We start from the raw sequence: 22,735 nt of genomic DNA, 5'->3' as shown, positions 1-22,735 counted from the left end.
TAAATGTGGAAGAGGCACTGCATTCCTCTACAAAAGCTCTCTGATCCTCTCCTAAAGGTAAAGGCATTGCTACCTGATGATTAATGGGGACAGCTGATGATCTGACCTGCCTGGAGAAAGCATCAGCATTCTGATTCTGTCATCCTGATACTGAACATCAAAATTGAATCTTGCCAATTCTGACACCCACTGCTGTTCAGCAGCACCTAGTCTTGCAGTCTGGAAGTGGCTCAGTGGATTATTATCTGTTAAAACTGAACCTATGTGCCAGCACGTATTCCTGAAATGCAGAATCTATGACCTACTTCAGGGCTAACGGTTCCTGCTTCATTGTAATTTTCCAGTGTTTTCTGATCACCCGAGGCCTGAACTTGCAATAGCAACTGGTCTTTTCCTACTTTCAATCAGTGTTAGGATCTTTCATTGTGAAAGGGCCTGTTTTTAACCATTTGTCAGTAATGGGTAAGATGAATATGAATAAGACAATGAATACATTTTATTCAGACTCACACTAATTAATGTAAGCTAATTAGCACAACCTAAATATAATGTTTTATTTGAGGAAATTGACATAACATGTCACATCTGAAATTATGTTTATTAAAATATTTCTGCACATTGGAAATATTTTTAATTCGCATAACAGGAAAAAAGAGAAACATTTTGCCAAGGGACCCCTAGAAGTATCAATGTCGCCCACTGGAGGGATACAGCCCTCAGGTTGACAAGCACCAATCTACAGTGACTTGCAAAGCTAAAAAAATTAATTCAGCTACATTTGCAGGATGCTGCCATTGTCACAGCATGTATTTTCTCCACATCTATACCTGTAATTTCTGCAGAAATGATATGGCCTACATATGGCATTTTTTCACTGAAAGCAAACACCCCATCTGACCATGAGGCTTTATAGACCCAAAACATGACAAAACAAACTGAAGGCGAGTAAGATGCAGTTCAATGAATAAAGAAAGTATAATATCATAATTCAAATATAAGAGTAGTGATTGAAAATGTTGGTCTAAAAAAGTCCTTTCCATAAGCCTCTGAAATGTTCCTGGTCTATTATATAATCCAAAAGGCATCCTATTAAATTGCAATAGCCCAAAATGAATACAAAAAAGTCTTCTGCCAATCGTTTTCAGGCACAGCCATCTGGTTGTAACCAATAGCCAAATCAAAGTTGAGAACCGCTGAGCCCTACATAGAGCATCAAGAGACACTTCAAACCTTGGAAGGGGATAAGAATCTTTCCTCATTTTCATATTGAGTTACACACTTTCACACATTCCATACACAATCTCTCCATCTTCACATTTATCAGAGGTGAAGAGCAGGGACTGGTTCTCTCATTAACGACTCCTTGCTCTAATAGCTGATTAATGTGGGCTTTCACCTCTTCGTACTGACTCGATAGCTGTCCATGGCACCACTGTCTCACAGGGATATCAGTAACTGACATTTGGTGCTGAATTACATCAGAACAGCCAAAGTCATCCTCACTATGGGAAAATACATCAGTACACTTAGCTAACAACTCTTTAACCTGTATTACCTGGTTGGATAAATGAGGACTCTAAGATCAAACTACCGGTAATTTACTGTCTGTACCTGCACATTAGTTAGAGAGACCAAATGACAGGTAATGTCCCCTCATCCAACTCCAAACCCTCGATTAAGGCAGCATAGCTTACAGCGGTCCTACCCTGAAACTGTATGCCGGGACTAAACATGTCAGCCCTGCAGGCAATATCACATAGAAAGGCATAGCTCACAGATGATGACTTTTGCTAAGATAAGTAACCTAGCTGACATGAAAACTCATTACACTATTTTATTATATTCAAGCCAAGCAAGCCAGGAATGTTTTCATGTAACTTACAGCTACAGTTTCACTTTAGTTACATGATTAACAGGGTCCCAAGCAACCCACCACACTGTAACAGCACTGAACCCATGACCTCAACATTTAGCAGCGCATGGCCCAAACAGGGAATAGGGAGGCCATTTGCTGATTATAATGTTATCCACTGACAGCCTCTCACTCATCCTGCTCCCCTACATTACAATTTTTTTTTTTTAAACAAACTCTGCAATAATAGCAACCACTCGACCCATATCTAGCAGACAGGGCATGAACATCCCTCCACTTTGCACTTTGATGACTCGGATGAGCCCATTAAAAAATCTAATGCCCCTCTTGCACATTTACTGAATCCGTTGAGTTTGGTTGAAGCCCAACCCTCAGTTTGGCTCCTGGTCGTTTCCTTTCTGCTTCTAAACTTGAAATATATCCTGGGCTTCCCCTGGTGCTCCAATCTGACCACTGCCAGAGTTAGACGTGGCTACAGTTACCCTACGATATGTCATATTCCCCCACATCTAATAGGTCAACATGAAGGATTTTACTAGGATTCCGGTCTTGGCCTACGTGAGCACCTACTATTTCCTCATGTCTTTTTGAAATAACCTTTTAAACTTGTCTTCCTGCTTCCTAATAACCACTCTTTCGTTCAAGTAGTATTGAATCAGCGTTAGGGGCTACATCAGTAGTAGTGTTGGAATATTACACTATGGCAGGAGTTGTTTTCCAGAAGAGGGGACTCTACCTAAATTTTCATCTTCTTCCCAGAATAGCACAACTTCCTTACGCAGGGCAGTAAACTTTATATTAGGGTCCTGACTCTTCAGTTCGCTATGCGTAAAGTGTCCCTTACATTCTCAGAACACTACACCTCCATTACACTGATTAATATCCTTGGCACTATTCAATGTGTGGGGGTCCATAGGCATTTTTTGTGGCGTTCAAAATAAATGTTGTATCTCTCCTGATTTGTGTAGACCAGTATCTGTTTACTATCTAGCCTCATCCTCGAAAACACAAATAAAACTGCCTGCTCCCTCTCTTTCACATATTTGAAATTAAGATAATGTTGCAATTCATCCAAATTCCATGGCAACCGGAAATCTTTGTGATTTTATCTTTAGGTACATAAACCCACAAAGCTCTTTTACAAAAATAATAAAAAAAAAACATTAGTAATTGGTTGTAAAAACAAAATATCTGACTGCAGATGAGTGCAGCCTGTGAGCTGCATAAATGCTGTTGTCCACTGTTGAACGTGAAACTTCTTTGATCATGTGCACGGCAGAACTTCTTTGTGGGTCCTGTCATTTTGTGGGTTATTTAAGGTAAGCTAACAATATTTTATAGCTATGTTTAATTGCCCTTTCATTCATTTTAGTATGTTTATGTATTGTGGGGGGAACTAAGGTCAGAACAGCAAAAGCACATGAGGTTTTGTATGCTAATTTAGTTTTTATCCAAGTTCAATTATTATACTGCATGCTTCATAACCATCATAAATAGCTTTTTAAATTTCAATAACAATGACAGGAAACTGGAAATTGAACTGGAAATATAAACAAAGATTAAATATATCGGCGAGTGAGGTCGAGGTTTATATCTGAATAATAATTTGTGCAACGTTTTCAATAACTTTTATTTTTTTGTTTAGCGTTAGAAAAAAAGCCTGTATCAAATGACAACCATTGCGCTGAGAAGGGTATTACTGCAGGCTGGAAAACCTCCAAATGGGCGTGGCATAACTCCAAATGGGCGTGGCATAACTCCAAATGGGAGGGACAACTCTCTAGAAGGCAGGGCGGAACTCGGAAAACTTTGAGAAGTTTGGTGGGTTTTCCGGGACATAGGAATGTGTAAACATGCTGTATTAACGAAACCACAGTTATCCTGATGATACAATAAAACTATTGTTCACTTTTATATTGAGTTAATTCAACACATAGCCCTGCTTTACAGATCGCGATGTCCATTTTACTTACTAAACGCGTCTAATAGTTCGTGGGTTATATCCTGGTTTAATCCGCATCGTAATCAGTACTCTGTTTAGATTTCACGTTAACTGTTTACATGTTTAGTTTTCGACTAAACTTTAAATTTAATTCCTCATCAAATCCGTCAGCACCGCCGGCGGTGGGGGCCGTCTTCGGGAGGAAGGCAGAATACTAATTTTAAATTCATTTTAATTAATTCAGCTCGTGATCAATGGGTATGCATCAGAAACCAATGATTTATATCATTTATGGACATTAGTCAACAAACGCATTGTCATCAACTTTTTGTATAACAAAATCATTTTATTGAGAAATGGTTCTTTATGCCACCCTACCTCTTTCTTCATTGTGCAGACTAGAGACGGTTGTGCCATGCAAGGAGGGACTTATTCTGCAAGGCTGTGTAGTCATTCCCTCTGGAATGTTCTCTCCCATCTCTTTTCATAAATGAACATTTATGGTTTGCATTTAATTTGAATGCAAGGTCCCATTAAGTTTTTGGTTTTTACACAAGAACGAACAATTACTATGTGCATGTAGGCATTCTGCATTTGCTGTGCATAACACTATTACTTACATTTAAAATCAAACATTTCATAGCATCAAGAAAATAGGTACACCATTTAAATGTATTTATATTTAATAGTATTGTACGGTTCGCTAAAGCAAAAACATAGGTTTTTTTTTTTTTTAATGCTATCCTGATTTAAGTAACTAACTATAGCACAAAAAAAATGAACAACTGATCTAAGAGAAGGCCACGCCCATTTGGAGTTAAGGTCGACCTGTTTGGAGTTTAGTCCCTCCTATTTGGAGCTGATCCAGCCTGCAGTAATGCGTACTTGATTGCGCTTAACAGTATTTTTCACACACACGTTATGAGCGCTTGTCCGCTTTCTGTTTGTCAAGCTCTTGCGCCTCCCAGCGGCATACTTAGGTAATTAATAATTTAATTTTTAATGCTTTTCCCACCTAAATTTGTATTATTTGTATATATTCGTTGTATGTATGTATATATATACAGTATATAAGACATCATATGGTTGTAATGGTAACAGACAGGTCGAAGAAGTCGATTTAACATACAGCATGTTCGTACATAGACAGTGATATACGGCTACGGACTGAAGAATGTATTATGATCTGATTGATTTGCAATATTATGTTCGGAATAGTGGCTGAATATTAACATTACTGGATGGAGGATCAAATATTAGATTGGAGGCGGTGTAATTGCTACAGAATAAGAAAGAAAGAAGAAAAGACCATTTCCTGCCGAAACCCGGGATCGAACCAGGGACCTTTAGATCTTCAGTCTAACGCTCTCCCAACTGAGCTATTTCGGCTTCCTGAAGTAAATATATATCCAAGAAACACTGATATATAAACTATAAAAGAAACATTTTACCTAGTGTTTTTTATACTATTAACTCACTTAGCCACACATTTTACATCTGCTCAGATTTATTGTAACTGTCACACACAAACAGTGTGGGCTTTAATCATGTTCTGGTGTGGTGGTACCAGTCTTGTGACCAGAGGGTCCTGGGTTCGATTCCCAGGCCTGAGGCCATGACTGAGGTGCATCTAACCCCAACTGCTCCCCGGGTGTCGGGCAAGGTTTGCCTACTCTGTTAAAAAAACATCCTCTGTTCATCTTCATATTTTTGTTTAGCATTTAGCAAACTTGACACAAATTGTTTATTGAAATAATCTCGTCCTAACTGGAAATCGGTGTTTTCATCTCATGCACATGCGCGTTTGACGAAATTACCGGGGTGAACTCAAGCTAAGCGAACAGCACATTAAACAATCACAAACTTCGATATAAACATAATTGGTGATGTGCTGCAGGACTCTGGCCCGGTTGGAGGAGGTGGGCCACAGCGACGTTGCTCATGTATACGTGCACAAACACTACGAGCTCTGTTATGTACGCACCTGTTGTTTTCTAGGTAAAAAGTGGATACAGTCCGTTATCAACACTCGTTACAACGCCACTGACCTGTACTCACCTTTAGGAAGAAGAGAACAGACAGTGTCAGTAGTTTTGAAGCTCCCTCAGTCGTGTGCGTTGCCTTTGCTGCACCTCGTATGTGGTTTATCCCAAAACGTGTGACAGAAGCGTCTCACCAACGAGCAGGGTTGCCAGGTCCTACAAAAATATCCCGCACAAATTCAGTGTAAAACCCGCCCTTCAGAATCCTAAACTAGCCCAAACCCTAAAGTTGTTGACGGGGGGGTTGCGTTGAGTGTAAGCTGTCGACCGGGGGGATGGGGGGCAGTGTAAAATTGAGACAAATTGACTATTATATCGCGATCGATCCTTAGTCTTGACTTGTAACTCCCGCGATAGCCCAACTCAGAAGTAGCCCAAAAAACCGCACCCCGCGACCCCAGAATTTTTACCCGCGGCTGGATTTTCAAACAAGCCCAATTTGGCGTGAAAACCGCGAACCTGGCAACTATACCAACGAGACTCAAAGCAGAAGAAATTATGTTTCAGTCGAAAAACCACTGACACTTCTCTGTCTTTAATCTAGACAGGTCTATTGCAGTCTATAGGAGTAGTCGTATTTAGTTTTTTACTGCTGATATTTATAGTCATGAATTACATCTAAGAATTTATATTTTCCTCTATCTCTAATTAGCTAAATTGAAGTTACATTTGTAGCCTACTTTTATAAATGTTTGTAGATACATTTACTAATGATTAGATCACATAGCCAGTGACTTTCTGATTGAATGTATATTTTCCACTTTGCCCAGTGGAACGATTTGGCTGTTTAAACAAGACTCGCAAGTATTAGGTACCAATTCACATGAAAGCTAAACAAAATGAGCCATATTTTATTAAGGAAGGTGTGAAACTGAAATACATCAGTAAAAAAAACTAGCCTCTACAAACTAGCCTCTATAGCGTGTTTTCAGTAATAAGGCTCACGTTATTAAACAGGGGATACGTGTTTGTTAGAACCCATACCGTTGGCACTTGGGCTAAATCTAGCTGAAGTTGTCTTGCTTGTCTCGTTTATTTGTTTTATTTCTTCATCCTGTTCTGCCCTTGTGATTTTTTCCTACTGTACGGGTGTGAAAAGATCAGTAACATGCTGAGTTCACAAAAAAAATAAATAAATAAAATCAACAAGAAAAATACTCTTTATCTAAAAACATGAAATTTAAGGGTGAGGGGAATGAAACTACAAAAACCACAGGGCATCTTCACACCATAATGTTGGTCTGCTCTGAGCTATAGTCTACAATCTGTGGAGCTAAGCTGAAAACTCAAGAGGAGTATGTCAGAAGCATGGCTTAATTCAACAGTGCTGCTTTCATGCCATGCCCCAGAGAAAATTTAAATATAAGTATGGGCATATGAGAGAGAGAGAGGGAGGGAGAGTGAGGGAGAAACAGGAAGAGAGAGATGGAGGGAAAAAGGGAGAGAGAGCAAGCAAGAGAGGAGGAGGGAGGGAGAGAGAGAGAGAGAGGGAAAGAGAGATTGCGTGTGTTTGTGTCCTTCCTTCATTTTGCATCTCCCTAGAGCTACAGCCTACACACTGCTCTCCTGTTCTACTACTGTACACACAGGCTGTGGATCCCACACAGACAAACTCAGAGATGCTCGGAGTTTAAAATATTGTGGTGGAAACTGGAGATGTTTACTGAATGTGGTCTTTATGGTTTTTTATTGTTCTTAGTCCTTGCTTATTGATACTGTGTTCCAGTTGTGTAGTTTTCTTAATCATTTCTTTATTGATCAACAAAGCTTTGAATCCACACAATTCAAAACCTTTTGGATCAGACATTGTAAATCATTTACATACTAACCAAAGCTGTCCAATTTATTGATACAGGCATACTAAACATACATGAAAACAGCACAACGACAGTATTATACAGAAATTGCAATATTATAGAACGTGCAGTGCATGGTCAAAGGATGTGTGTCTGACTTGACACAACCAGTGAGTGCTGGATAAAGAAAATTGTGATAAATACCTAATATGACTGTATAGTAAACCAGTATAGTCACTGGTAATGGTGTAAAATATCTTCCACACCCCCATCTGATCTTTGCAGCCCCTCATGGACTCCAGAGGACAAGGCCAATGTGTGATCAGTCTGGGGAGGGGCTTAGAGCCTTGTGGGGATTGTTCCCTGGCTTCAGAGCTGTTCAGGTACCTTATTACAAGGCCTGTAGGAACTAGGCAAGTGAATGCACTTGTGTCATTCAGAGTTTATCCCCTGTAATGAAGTCTCAATAAGAGCCAAACAACCTGATCCCAATTCCTGTATTACTATCTTACACACATATAACAACACACAAAAACAAACTATACAAAGTTAGGATTTATTGACAACATGTTTATCCATAGATGATATTGAGCCCAATTAATAAATCAGCTTTTTCTACTGAGATTATGCTGAAAGAGCATAGGAAGTGTTCTCCTACATTGAGGAGATCTTTAAATACCTCGAGCTCCAGCTCTGGTGTGGACCTGCCTAGGTTTGTGTTTGTTGAGATCCTGACACCGTAAACATTGTATAGTCCTTGTAGACTTAGCACTCACTACACAGTGGCTAGAAAACATGTAAAGTATGTACAGCGATTAACATCTACTATACACTTGAACCTGAATCTAATACATGTTAATGCATCTCTCTCATACTGATTTGTGCAATCTTTTTAGAGCATGTACACCCACACTGAGAGATCCACACTAGGGGAAACTGACTCCACACAGTTATATGTTAATGAGAATCCAGCATTAGCTAGTGTAGACCAAAATGTACTTCTTGGACATTCTCATATTGAGGTATCAGAAATGTATATCGACCAAAACTAAATCAGTAAAGGAACTCATCATACAGCTCATCAAACACTTTCTTTACAGAACCAAACCGTGACAGATGATGCAACATGTTAGAAACACTTGCACTCCACAAATGCTTCTATACAGCCAAAAATCATATTCAACACCATGGTAACCCTTGATAAGACTAAACGTTTGGTCCAGCTTCTTAACAGTTAGATGTACCGTAGCAAAAGAAGATAGCACAGGGTGCTTTTTCATGCATTTACATGACATTATAATTGCTGCATGTTCATTTCGTTTACTGAAAATAACCGTTGTACAATATTAGTGCTTTCATGAGTGCTCTCAAAGACAAAGTTACCTTTACGTAAAAAAGCACTTGTAGTAAGTCCACACACTGTGGTGCAAGGCTGTTAAGAGCTGAATGTCCAGGTCTAACTCGCCATGTAAAAACGTGTAGGTGTGTGAGGAGGAGGCCAAGGACCAATCTAAATAAGAGAGATTTTGCTTCAGTCTTCTCTTCGTCAACCACGTTTTGCTGGTGGTAGTAAAATGTCCTAAACAGCAGTTGATATGGAGGTCCAGAGGTGGCTTCTATGTTCTACCTCAAACAAGACTGCTAGTTAGCAAACAAATGAGCTGCTTAATCGACACACCTGCACCATGCCCCATTTGAATTGGCAAGTATTGCAGATTAGCTTATTACTGACTATTACATACATACAGTTATTGAAAATATGACATATGGAATTATTTCCAATGAAAGAAAAAATTTTCTTGCATAATTACATTTAGTATATTACATAAAATACAGAAAATAAATTGGTTCTGGTATGCACAAAATGCATATTATAAATCAAACATTTATTTAAAATAAATTTGTCAGTAATATAGCTGATCACTTTCAGATTAAAAATAATGTACAATAATAATGTACAGACAAATCAAATGTAATTTGTCATTGTCATCGTGTCAATCAATGCATAACTGTCTGACCATACAAAGTTAAAACAAAAGGTTTATCCCACTAACAATTCTTCAGCCACTGGCTCTGTTCATCTTCACTTTATCATTTATATTTGGATGTATGTTTCTCATCTTTTTGATCTATGACTTTGGAACTGGACAGTACACTTCAGATTCTGCCTGATGGATCTACATCGCCATTTCTCATCCATGGGTCCTTCCATGTTGGATTCATAGGTAAACCAAAGGGCATGTTGCTTCATTTCATAGTGGTTCTGTTAGACACCTGTCAGTAGCATCACTGCCATCCAAACGAAACTTGCGCCCCTGCCGTGGCTCCACCCAGGAGTTGTGGATGACGGTTCCGCCTGGGGACGGGTCCACTTGCAGCAAGGACACCACACGCTTCTTCACCTTGGCCCTGAGTGCTCGACGGAGCTTTTGCCGCGTGAAGGCGTACAGCAGTGGATGGGATATGGTGGTTCCGTACGCCATGGCCAAGAACCACAGCCGTGTTCGAACCAAACCGTCGCTGGGACCCAGGGTGACGATGAGGATGTTGATCACAGAAATAGGTGCCCAGCAGCCCAGAAAGCTGCAGATGATGATGAGAGACATCCTGAAGACCCGACGTTGACGCTCGCGTCGGTCTCGGTGCCGCCTGACCGCTCTGCGCAGAGCGATGATGGCTGAAACCGACGCCTGCACTCCCACAACAGGAGCGGGTGTAGTCGCTGTGCTAGCGCTCACCAGTGGGGTGGAGGACTGGGCTGGGGGTGACGTGGCTGTAGGGGTCAGGGTGGGGGAAGACATGAGAGGAGGATGCGTGAGGTGCTTGGTCTTGTTTGTCGTTTGCTCCCCTCCCTCTACGTCCGCTGAGCTGCCCTTTTTCTTCCGTCTTCTGCGGCGCCCCCTGCAGGTGGGCCCGGTGCGGTGCTGGCTCTTCCTCATGTGTGAACCGATGCGAATGTTCAGCGCGCGGAGGATTCTTGAGTAGGTGAAGAGCATGACCACCAGCGTGGCGAAGAAGGTGGGAACCTGCAGCAGGATGTGGTAATACATCCCGAGACCTGTGTGGTAACCCTGGCCCCCCACGCACAGAAGTGTTCGGTTACGCCAGGTTGGGGCCGAGGAGCCTCCGTCCTGCCCGTTCTCCGGCTCCGAGGAGAAGAAGTCCACCTCGATGAAGGGGATGAAGAAGACCGCGAGGGACACGGCCCATACGGCGGCTAGCAGGAGTGCTGCCCACCTGGGAGTGAGAAACCGGTTAGCCGGCCGCACAGAGATGTCATAGCGGTCCAGGCTGATGACGAGCACGTTAACGGCCGTGGAGATGCTGGCGAACGTGACACAGGCCTCATGGAAGCAGCAGACCAGCGCCAGGTTGCGACCCGTCGGCAGCAGGACCACCACGACACTTAACGGCATGCACAGCACACATACGACGATGTCCAGGACGTGGAGGTTAACCGTGACCATGTTACTGACCGAATCCACCAAGTTGGACTGTGAACAGTAAAGCACCAGCACTGTCAAGTTACTACTGAAGCCCAGAATCAGCTCCAGCAAGAGGACACTGGTAAGAGACACCTGGAAGCTGATTGGATAAGGCATATACCAGCCAGTGGCAGCGCTCGCCCCCATTGGTCCGTCCAGGCCCGTGAGGCTGGCCAATGTCCCAGCTCCATCGCTGGTCTCCAGCTGCTGTGTGTAGCTCTCCGTACCCATGGCAGGCTTGTGGGGGTGGTGACCTCACACGCTTCCACAGCTCCTGATGCCCCTTAGGCAAGAGCATGGCGACAAGCCCATAGCATGATGAGGTTTCATGCCGTAAGCACTGCAGTCGATGAGAGACGGAGTCCTGGAAAGAAAAGCCACAAGGAGATTTAGCGGAAAAACACACCTTATGCAAACGAAGACGGTGAGAAGCCGGGCAAAGGAAAGAGTTAACTATGATCATAGACACATGTACTAAAAGGAAAGACACGGGAAGGGAAGCAAAGCTTAATTGATGTAATCCCTGGTCTTTGAAGAAAGAAGTCTGATTAGCTCGCTCTCCCTGTAAAAGGACGACTGCTGGTGTGTCAGGATGTAATTTTCACACTAACAATCTACGCTCTCTTGATTTTGCCTTGGCTGTCAGAGGAAGGTTACTGCTGATGTTAGTGCGTAACCTAAATGTGTAGACTTAAAATGGCACTGATATCACCAGACCTGCTGTCTCCTTGATAAATCATTGCTAAATAACTCAGTTCCTGTATTGTATTTCTACAGGCATGTAATGACTAAAGTAACCATTGATTTTTTTTTTATTGCCTTAGGATACGTGTTGATACAGAAATCATCTTAGACCTTTCCTCTTGATCCCTTTGTTGCACTCACAGTTTCCTGTATTGTTTTCTTCACTCCGTGCCATTTGCCAGTTCTTGCGTGCCACTCTGTCATCAAACCTGCCACACACCTATAGCACACTGAGCTGCAGATGTTACAGTCTACGGAAAAAACATATCGCCTGCGGCTACGAAAGCTGCCAGTCGAGCTCAGTGTGGTGGTTTTCCAAACACAGAAAAGTCTCTGGAGCTAGTACAGCTAAACCACTAAGCCCAGTACTTTTACAGTCAGGCCACTAAGCCCAGTACTTTTACAGTCAGGCCACTAAGCCAAGTCCATTTACAGCCAAGTCACTAAGCCCTTCCCATTCACAGCCATTCAGATTCTCTTAACCCAGCCAATTTACGACCACGCCACTAATCCCAGTCATTTTATGGCCAAATCACTGAACCCATTCCATTTTCAGCCAAGCCACTAAGCCCTTTCCATTTATTATTACAAAGGATTTTACAACTGTTACACAGACATGTGAATATAAATATATAAAAATCTCCTTCCTTTGGGTTTCCAACACAATTCCTGTGACACAACCAAAAGCTGTGCTCATAAAGAGCACACTCAATCATCTAATCAGAACTTAGTACTGATTATTATTAGTAGTAGTAGTATATAAGTACTGATTAAGCATAGAGGCATGCTGAATACACACTCAAACAATTACAACACTTATTGTGCACTTTGCATACAAAGCATATGTAATAAATAAGTAATGAGCAAATATAAATAATGCAAAAGGTCAGAATTGTTTGAATTGTATTTTTTTTGTATGTGTATTTTACATTTCCTTTTATACCTAGTTTTAAATTTTCTATTTAAAGCTTACATGTTGCTCTTTATGCAACTCTAATTCTTGTTCAGCACTTTGGTCGACACTGGATGTCTTTTAAATGTGCTATAAAAATAAAGCTGACTTGACTTGACTTGACTTGAATGTGATACAAATATGAAAACACATGCCTATTAAAGTGAAGTGACTCATTATCTGCAAATGTGTGTTTTTATTCCAAATCTTCAAGTAATGGCTGAAGTCCAGAATATCAATTTGCAATTCAAAGTGCTTTCAGTTGAATCACTTCTGTTATCGCTCCTGAAACATAAGCATTACAGCCCATAGTCACACTGAAACACTAGGGAACATCTCTGTGCGTTTGCCCGTAATATATGTGTGACATTCCGCATGCTGCTGAGACAAGCACTCTTTTTTTACACTTGCATGTATTTTACAGTAGGAAACGTTTTTAGTGGCTGTCAGACTCAGGCTGCTGTCTGAGTAGCCAAATAAGATCCACTCAGCGATCGAGTATCAAGATCCACTTTAGCGCAATTAGGCAGCAGCACTCTGAGAAAGTTCTGAGTTGATTACGACATTAGATCTTAGTGACGTGTAGCATGTTATCGAAGCCTTCAGCAGCCTGGCACACGAACAAAGATGACGTCAGTGCTGAAGGAGGATGCAACGGCCAGGAGGGATTTTTTAATAAAAAAAATACAAGACAAAAGTCCCAGCAACCAGCAGCTTCTGCAGTTGTCTACAGCACGTTTGTTTTGACAATCAAGCAAAACATCACATGCAAATCACGTCATGAAAGATGAAAAGCTATACTAACCGCACAGCAAAGGAATACATGATTCATTTTTGGTTAATGGGAAGTGGTGAGCAAGCATGTCGCAGGCGTTGTGTGTGCAGAACATGACTCCATACTCCAGGGAGTTCGAAGGCTGAGGAAGAGCCTCGTATTAAAGCTCTAGATTCAGTTTGATCCATATTGCCTTCTTCTGCACGGAGTCTACACAAATCAACGTAATGGCAGACAAAAAAAAAAAAAACAGACTGGTAAGGCTGTAATACAATCGCTTGTTCCATCGTCAAACTAGTACAAACATTTTGCACTTATGAATTGCATGCATCAAACAAACATTTTGTGAGACTGATAGCCTACTGTTCACTTCTATTATTGTTGCCATAGCAACAGGGCTAGGGGCGATCTTTATGGGAGGCCAGATGCAGCTGATTGTAGCACACGTTATGCTTTTACTGTTTGATACTATAAAATCATCAGCGGAAAGCCTAAAGAAATTTTAAAAGTAATGTTTTAACTGTGTGCTCGCCTCAGGGACAAGGGAAAAAATTAACTGTGCTGATTTTGTCAAGATAATGCCGAGCCAGGGACAGAAATTCACACAGAACGCAGGAGCTGGTGGCGGAGAAGGGACAGTACAGGGGGTCGAGTGGTTCAGAGGGTCATGTAGGAGTGAGGGAAGACAGAATGCTGCACTTTGTCTCTCTCTCTCTCTCTCTCTCTCTCTCTCTCTCTCCCTCTCTCTCTCAGCTTGTAGTGGAGCCAGCAGCACGCGTGAGCGGACTGCCTGATGTTTGCTGTGTCAGAGACGAGGACACGGAGACAATAAGTGACAGGAGGGCTCAGGGCTTTGTTCTCCATCCTCCCCGTTTTATTGCAGCTCCTGACAAAATGCATTCAACGTGTCCAGCGAGGACACCTCTCTCCATTATTGATGGTTTCTGAGCTGTCCTGAGGTTGACAGCTGGATTGGATTAGTAATTCCTACTCCAAAGTAAGGACACTGTGAAGGGTGGGATGAAGGGGTGTGGGGGGTGATGGTATGGCAATCTTGTTTCAAGTAAACACGTCACTCTTGGGGAAGAGATGGGACGTGGCTGTGGGTTTGTAACTCCCTCTGAAGAGTGAGAGCTCCCACTGGCCTTTCACACTCACTCTCTTTCATCCGCGCTGTCTTGAAAACGCAACATTATTGGCAGTTCCAAAGAGGATGGGAACACCAACATCAAGCCATCCAGAATGCTTTATGTTAAGACGTGCTTTAACAGTACGTGTGCAAGAGACTGGCCTAGTGGAAGTTGGTTAAACTTGGATAAAGGCAAAGATAGAACGGATATTTTGAAGTATGAAGCACAGTATAGGGTGTGAGCAATTCTGAACTCAGCACTGTAGGCCTGTGTGTCTGAACCAGTAAATGCTTGGACTTGAAGATGTGTAGGGGCTGATCTGTAATGGTGCAGGATCACTCACAGAGTCTCAATGGAGTCATGAATTCTCAGGGGCTTATGGTCCTCTGAGAACCCAAAATGTTGCTTACACACTCACAGTTTCAAGTTTTCTACCCAATGTGCAATTGAAGGAAGCATACATTCTCTGGAGTTTTATTCTGCACAGACCTTGAAGATGAGAGAATAGGGGAAAGTGGGCATTGATTTCCTGATGGCTTAAAGATCTGGAGGAAATGTCTTTATCTGGGAAACAATCCAGACTAACCTTCCTCTGACCCCCTGGGAGGATCGGCCCAAGCACAGGCAGTGAGAATTGGTCCACCCGAGACAAAACAGGAAGGGGCTTCTTACAGTTTCCTAAGTGTGTAGGTGCCAACCAAAAACCCTGTTGCATAAATTTGCAATTCAGCAAAAAGAGCAAAAATGTATTACTATCGTTTTTCTCTTCCAGGAAGACTTGCAAGGAGAAGTCGGCTCTGGAAATACGCACCAACAGCACAGCACTGTGATAAAACTGCTACACAACATTACAAAAGATGCACTGTTGCATTTATGGGGCTGATTTCCTTGCTGGTAAAGTGTGTTGCATCCCTTCAATTTTACATGTGAACTGATGCATCTTACCACCACCTCTCTATTTACTCTCTATATCAAAACACCTTCCAGGACCAGATTGTTTAGTGCCTATCAATACCCACAACACCCCAGCGCCCACATTTCTACATACTTTATTGTCTCTGTCATCCTCATATTCTTCCCATCAACAGGGATCCAGCAGAAGACAGGGCATGCAGACCCCGTGCTGTGCAGATTGCTGGCTTGTTGATGAGCGCGCAGGAGTGTGTGTGTGTGTGTGTGTGTGTGTGTGTGTGTGTGTGTGTGTGTGAGTGGTGCGCGTGAGGCCCAGGTGCAGTCGCAGCTAACACACACTTCCTAATGAAGTCCCCTGGCATGGAGGTAGGTAACTGTCTGGAGGGTCTTGGGCTGCAGGTAATCGACTTTAATCACACCTTCTCAGACCCAGAACGACGGCTTGGTTGCAGGAGGCTGAGTACCACCCCGCCGCGACGGCCATCAACATAATCGATCACCTTTCATCAGTGTACTTTCAAGTAGGCATGTTGGCATCAAAGACTCTCTGAGGGTAGTGTCTTAAGTCTGCAGCGAAAGGTTGAGTCCACCTATTAGATGTTTTGTGTGTGTGTGTGTGTGTGTGTGTGTGTGTGTGTGTGTGTGTGTGTGTGTGTGTGTGTGTGCGTGTGTGTGTGTGCGTGTGTGTGTGTGTGTGTGCGTGTGATTTAGTGTCATCACTATATGTCACAAAAACTACAAAGACAGCAAAGGACAAAAAAAAATCCAAACTTGCTCATTCTCAGCAGGCATCATGGTTCAGTTCTAAGGGTGTTCTTCACGCGGGCTCCATTTTCAGAGCTTTTGTATAAGTTGAGAGTCTTTTAGCTGCTCTGTATGAAACTGAGTGCACACCAGTGCATTTCTTTCTGCATGAAGTCCATAAATGGGTCAGGTTCATTATACAGTGCAAAACAGTTACTCGTCTGTTTTTGAATGGCCGGTGGTTTTGAACGTGCCTTCTTTGTACCTCTCCTTTAGTAAAAAGGTATGGAGAATGACATCCTTTGTAACAATGTTTTTATTTCTTCTGCAGCATGAAACAATGACCTTCGTCTTCTTACGCTGATCGAAAGATTGCAGTATGCTGGAGTTTTTCAATGGCTGTCCTGCTCACTTTGCTCATCCGGGCAGGAGACAGAAGAGAAAAGATCTGTACCCTTCTGAAATGCAGGCGGCCTTTTGCTTGATGTGAATTTTGAGGATGTGTGGGGGCCACCAGCTTCTGGGAAGGTACAGCCTCTACAAGTCTCATTAAGAAGGCTTCTTGGAATTAAAATGCGTTTTCTTCACATACCAATTAAGATCCAGTTCTCCCAGGATGAATGCACGAATGCAAACGAGTATAACACAGCAGGCAGTGATTTTCTTGATTTGCTCCTGAACGTAATGATGTTTAAGATAATGGATGTCATAAATTACGTGACAACAGGTACGCGTATCAGGTAGCAACATTACAACATGACTGTTAAGAGACATCAAGCTACTATACTGCCAAATATATTGGCAAATAGCAGTAAGTCTGCACACTGCTTTGATTTAGGCCACACACAAGCCCCTCTGATCTACAGGAATGTTGATATATAAAAGCAACGTGTACCCAGAAGCAAGTGAAGGAGAAAAGAACGAAGACAATTACAGAGTGAGAGATAATCAGACAGGAATAATGGAAGTACGGTGTTATGCTGAACTCCTCTGCTTCTGTGTTTCTCCACACACCTCCTACTCGTAAATCTCTCCCAGAAAGACATAGAGGAGAGAAAGAGAGAGAGAGAGAAGCCCACACAAATGAGCAGCTCCACATCTCATCACAGCATATACTCAAATATCAGCCGTGAAACACGGGACCACTCTGCATCCTTGTGTTGCAAAATGCCTGCATCATAAAATACTACATGGGGGGGGTGCAGTCATGCAGATCATGTTTTCTAATGACATGCTCTTCCTTGATGACTGCTACGACTAAATAAGACGAAGCTCAGTTCCATCACTGGGCACACCATAAAGCAACGTGCCAGTGTGCATGCTTAACTGATGATAGAAACATCACTATAAACCGCCACAGCTTAATTCCATATGCCATTCTCCAGCTAATGATCTCCTGTTGCATCAGTTACACTCAGATGGCTGCTTCCACAACAACTTCTAGTGTTGCTGTCCATTTAGTCTAATGTGCAACGACACAATATTTCGACCTAATGGGTTACTGAGATCCACATTCTCTGTCAAACCACCGGGAGTCAGAAACAGAACTGTACGTTCTTTGGCAAAGCTGTTAATATATATGATGTGGTTTCAAAGCAACAAAGCAGTGTGGCGAATGATTGATTGGACAAATCCAAAAACTTTATTGTGTAACTCAAACACAAGGTGGATATCTGTAACTCAAAAACATGGTGCATATCTGCTTATATTCAATTTGCATCCATGACCGAGTATTCTTTGGATCTGCTGATTTAAACGTGCATTTTCCCCGCAACCTAACATTTACCTAGATCAGTATCTAACAAAGTGTTTTTGCTACAATGTTCATTCACACTTCCCACCTTTACACCAGGTCACAGCAGTCACCCTGCTGGTAACACTTGCTGATGGCCGTCTCTTTTTTGTTCCTTGCTTGAATATGGAAGTTGGATCATATAAAAGATTCTGTGCTTTCGGCATACAATGAAAATTACAGGACATTTTCCCCCTGCTTCCTCTTTCTGAGCGAGTTCTGCAGTGCCGATAAGATTCATCACTATGATTTGCTCGTGTTTTTTTTTTTTTTTTTCCGGACAGAAATAGCCACGCGTGCCGACTTGAAAGCCAAGACGCACTCCAGCCATTTCCAGTCACATTTAGAAAAAAGTGCAGTATGAGATCACACAAAAATACTGGGAATAGTCATGACCTTTCTGTCCAAAGTGTGGAGAAACAGAAGACCCATTTACACAATGCTGTCCTAACTAACTGCACATGTAGTAATGTGCAGAGAAAAGCCGAGGCTGAAAAGGGCATTAACTCCTCCACTGCAGTGGCCCAGTCTTGATGCATCTGCATGAGGCAGAAAGGGAGTGGCTGTGGATCAAAGCTGAGATATTTCACTCATACAGTACCTGTACGTTGCCTGCAGGACACAACTGACAGCTTTATGACTTTAGTCATGGGAAGATAATGCATTTGACACCAGATGCCCTGCGACAGAGCACCCATATGCCTTAATGACTTTGGTCACTGTAAAACAAGGGAAACGGTTGCAAAAGGGAGGGACTGTTTCAGAGCTGTGGTCTGGAGAGACATACAACAATTCCACATAATCCCAAAAGCTCAATGTCTGAATTGATGATGCATTTTCTGCTGTGTGGAAAAATCATTTAAGGAAACCAGAAGTCATTCAGGTTGAGCTTTGACCTCAGTTACAAGGTTCGCTTATATAAATATGCTAATTTTAAAATGACAAGCAATTAAAATAGTGAATAACATCTCATAATTCCAACACAAGCTGAGCATTACAACAACAAAACTGAGGGATTAGCATCTTGTCTCATGCTTTCAGATTATTGACGATCTGACAAGAACTGTTATAGCTATTCAATGCAAGCTCCACCTGCTGTTTACAATGAGAGACCTGTCATCAGTGTCATTCACACGCAGCCAGCGGCAACAAATACAGACAAAGATGTGTCTCGGCTCAGAAAGGTCATGTGACTTTGAAGCCATCTGCTGAATCAACGTTCAGGGGGTTTTTGTTGGTGTTTGTTTGTTTGCCCTTTGTATCTGTGAGTACAGTGTGAGATGGCTGTTTGATATGGAATCACAGGACACTATTAAGACAGACGTGGGAAAATGGTTAAATGACAAATCCGTAGCCACAATAAGCTGTTTGGTAGGTTTCTATGAAAGTTTCGGCCTCTGAGGTCAGCTCTTGTAGGTTCAAAAGTTAGCAAAATGGGTGAAATCTGTCTTTATTGAGTCATGCTCCAAATTAAAAGTAAATCTCACAGTTGAATGAGTATAACGGGTTCATTTCTCTTTCAGCCACTAAGTGACCACTGATGCTGCAGAAATGTATATGGATATTTTGTGCAGTGCTGTTATGGACATACATTAAAATCACAAACCTAGGCTTTCCAGAACTTCACAGAAAGGGAAATTCAAATATGAAATAGGGTGGTAAGTCTGAGACACATAGAGATTGAGACATAGAATGAGAGAAAGAGACTTCAGCGATTTGCCTGAAATGATGAAGTTTCTTATCTACAGACGGAGGCAATTAGAACACAATTAATCTAATTCATCTCCTGGCAACAGAGGGGGTGGGGGGTGGGGGGGAGAGCGAGAGAAAGAGATAGATGAGGTGATGTTTTTGTCGTAATAGATGTCTCTGTCTGTCAAGAGGTTAACTTCCATTCATAGGGAAGCCACGCAGGCAAGCAATGCTTTCATCAGGATTCTGCTTCCCTCTTTTGCTTTGGCACCTCATCCCTTTCTCCATAGCCTGCCCTCCCTCCCTCCCTCCATCTCTTCTGCTGTATTTGTCTTTTCATCTCCTGATTTCCCCTTATTTCTTTTGCAGCTATCATTGTAACTTTTGCTCTCTCTCTTTCTATCTCTCTTTTCTTGCTCTATTTCTATATGCCCTTGCTGTTCTAGAACTTTCTCTCTCTCTCTCTGATGATATTTCTATCTGAAGTAAGAAACAGAAGATGAGACTTCTTTAATCGCACTATCCACTCCTCATGTAAACACCTCTTGTTTACCTGCAGAACAACAGAATGCTTGTAGTCCTCATATGTTTTAAATAAAGACAAAACAACTGAAGGAAAAGCATAAGCAAGGTGGGAATCACCCTGATATTAATTCATAGTTCTATGCCTTAGAAAATTGACTCTGTTGAGTGACAGAGACATGAGCAATGTACTATACTCTAGTAGCCTATAGTATATTACTAGTATAGTATATCTAGTATATTGCAAAGTATGCAAACTATATACATCACATGCACATCTTCATTGTGTGAAATCATTCAATAATGCCAGATATGGCAGCACTTTCTGTCTTTTACAGTAATACTGTACGCCTGCATAAAAAGACCTAATGAGGTCCTGAAGCTCAGTCCTTTCCATACATTCATCCTCCTCTTGTTTACTTTTCAAACTGTCTCACTCAACGGTTATAAAAATGTTTTCCTGCTGACTCCTCAGAGAGCATGGAAGAGAGAGTCCCAGGGGATTCTGAGATGAATACATAATCTCTGGGTCATGAAGTTGCACCTCTGTAGTCACTAAACAAAGCCACCCGCTACAGCCGCGTATAGATGCTCCCATTCACGAACGTATAAAGTTAAGTGTGTGATGCTAATTAATGCATCCAAATTACAAATTATGTTTACAAATTATCAGTGTGATAAATAGCATTATATTATTTTCCCTAAGATTTCCAGTATTTAGTAATACAGTTTACATGTAACATTTTTGCTATTGCATTCTCGCTCGTGCCTGGTAAAGTAAACAATATCAACTACACAACAAAAACAGCACCTAAAGCAAATTCTTCATTTTCCGCTACACAAAAGTAGCAAATTATGAAACATCGATCTGCAATGTCTCAACAGTCAATAAAAAACTTCCCATCACTGTAAGACTACAGTTCTCTGCTCTGCACCGTCTGCTGTAACTGCTGACAGAATCTCTGTGGGTGAACACATCACTGCGCACAACTAATGCAGATACAACCTACTGATTGTCACCAGTTACAACCAGATGCTATTCAAGTGGAAATACGAGCCATGGTCGGAAATCCGTAACCCTTGGAGGTATAAAATAGCCATCTGTGGTAATGAAAACATGGAAAAAAACCAAAAACGTTTAAAAAAAATAAAATTTCAGGTGTTAAAAATGAAAACACTTCACTGACAAGCACTGTTCAAGCACTGACAATTACGCACATGCAGAAATCAGGCACCGTGCAGGATAAAGACGAAATCGTATACCTATAGCATAACAATCTACAATTCATGCATTAAACCTATAACGCATCTATGATGCTATTTGGTAAACGTCAAACCAAAATGTTTACAACTATGCATAACTTACCTCGCAAGCCTGGAGCGGACGATTCCCGCTACGTTCCCGGACAGGTGTCTCTGTTAATCGTACAGCTAAGACGTAACAGGCGTCTTTTCAGATTGAATATAACATAAAATACATCATGTGCTGCGTTGCAAGTTTAATTTTTTTTTATCATATCATTGTAACAGCCTAAAGGCAGTGTGGCATATTGTCAAAAAAAAAACGTCCGAATGTGCGCGTCTGACTTATACGGCTTTCGTAAAGGAATGACTGCACTGTATTTGTGGGCCAGCAACCTGCAGGTATCTCTGTAGTATCTGTGGCACTTGGAGCCACATGCACTGCGGTGAGCAGCAGCGCGCGCTCGCCAAGCCTGGAACACGGGCTCCGCGTGCGCTGTCCAATACGACGGTGTCTGCAGGCTGCGAGGGAGGCGGTGTCGGGCGGGTATAGGCTCCCCGGAGCAGGCGGAGACAAGGAGGTGCTGCACATTCCACGCAAGGTCATCCGAGACATCTCAAGGGTGAACGTGTCCGTGGGTTGTTGGTCGCTGAAGATGACATGCCCGTCCAACTCGCACGCAATGTGTCATGACTTGATGAGCGGATGATCTTGGCGTCGTTGCGCGATGCAACGATTTGTTTGTCGTTCTGAGGATTTTCCCACGCTTTCTTTTTTTTTTGGGGGGGGGGGGGGCAGATTTCGCGGCTGCGACGCGTCCCAGTTGTATCTCAAAAACTAAAAATACTGTAAGTTGGCTCAAGGAAAATGGCTGTTACTGTCCAACACTTTCTGGCATGAGCATTAGAGCACGTTTGATGATATGCACGGTGGTGACTGCATATCATATGCACAGTGGTGACTGCAACTGCGATTTCACACGCATACGTAATAAACAAACAAAAAAGTTGACATAGCATTGTTAAGTGGCTGAGGTTTTCTGTCAAAGCACATTTTCTATTACAATTTGGACGATCCTCAGTGTGTGTTTG

The 22,735-nt window shown here is 42.2% G+C and overlaps 1 protein-coding gene and 1 non-coding gene across 2 annotated transcripts; both read right to left on the bottom strand.

Annotated features, from left to right (window-relative positions):
• Nucleotides 1–5,131: 5,131 nt before the first annotated feature.
• On the bottom strand, nt 5,132–5,204 carry trnaf-gaa (transfer RNA phenylalanine (anticodon GAA)). Its single transcript has one exon. It is a non-coding gene; the product is annotated as a tRNA-Phe (tRNA).
• Nucleotides 5,205–7,594: 2,390 nt separating this feature from the next.
• On the bottom strand, nt 7,595–22,472 carry LOC143521466 (G-protein coupled receptor 22-like). Its single transcript, XM_077014362.1, has 2 exons — nt 21,768–22,472; nt 7,595–11,502 (listed from the first exon to the last, which is right to left on the bottom strand). The coding sequence occupies exon 2, from the start codon at nt 11,367–11,369 to the stop codon at nt 9,906–9,908; it is 1,464 nt and encodes a 487-aa protein (XP_076870477.1). The 5' UTR covers nt 11,370–11,502; nt 21,768–22,472; the 3' UTR covers nt 7,595–9,905.
• Between the last annotated feature and the right edge of the window lie 263 nt (nt 22,473–22,735).

This window comes from Brachyhypopomus gauderio, chromosome 8 (genome assembly GCF_052324685.1).
Source record: "Brachyhypopomus gauderio isolate BG-103 chromosome 8, BGAUD_0.2, whole genome shotgun sequence".
Taxonomy (NCBI): Eukaryota; Metazoa; Chordata; class Actinopteri; order Gymnotiformes; family Hypopomidae; genus Brachyhypopomus; species Brachyhypopomus gauderio.
This window is presented reverse-complemented; position numbering and strand designations above follow the sequence as displayed.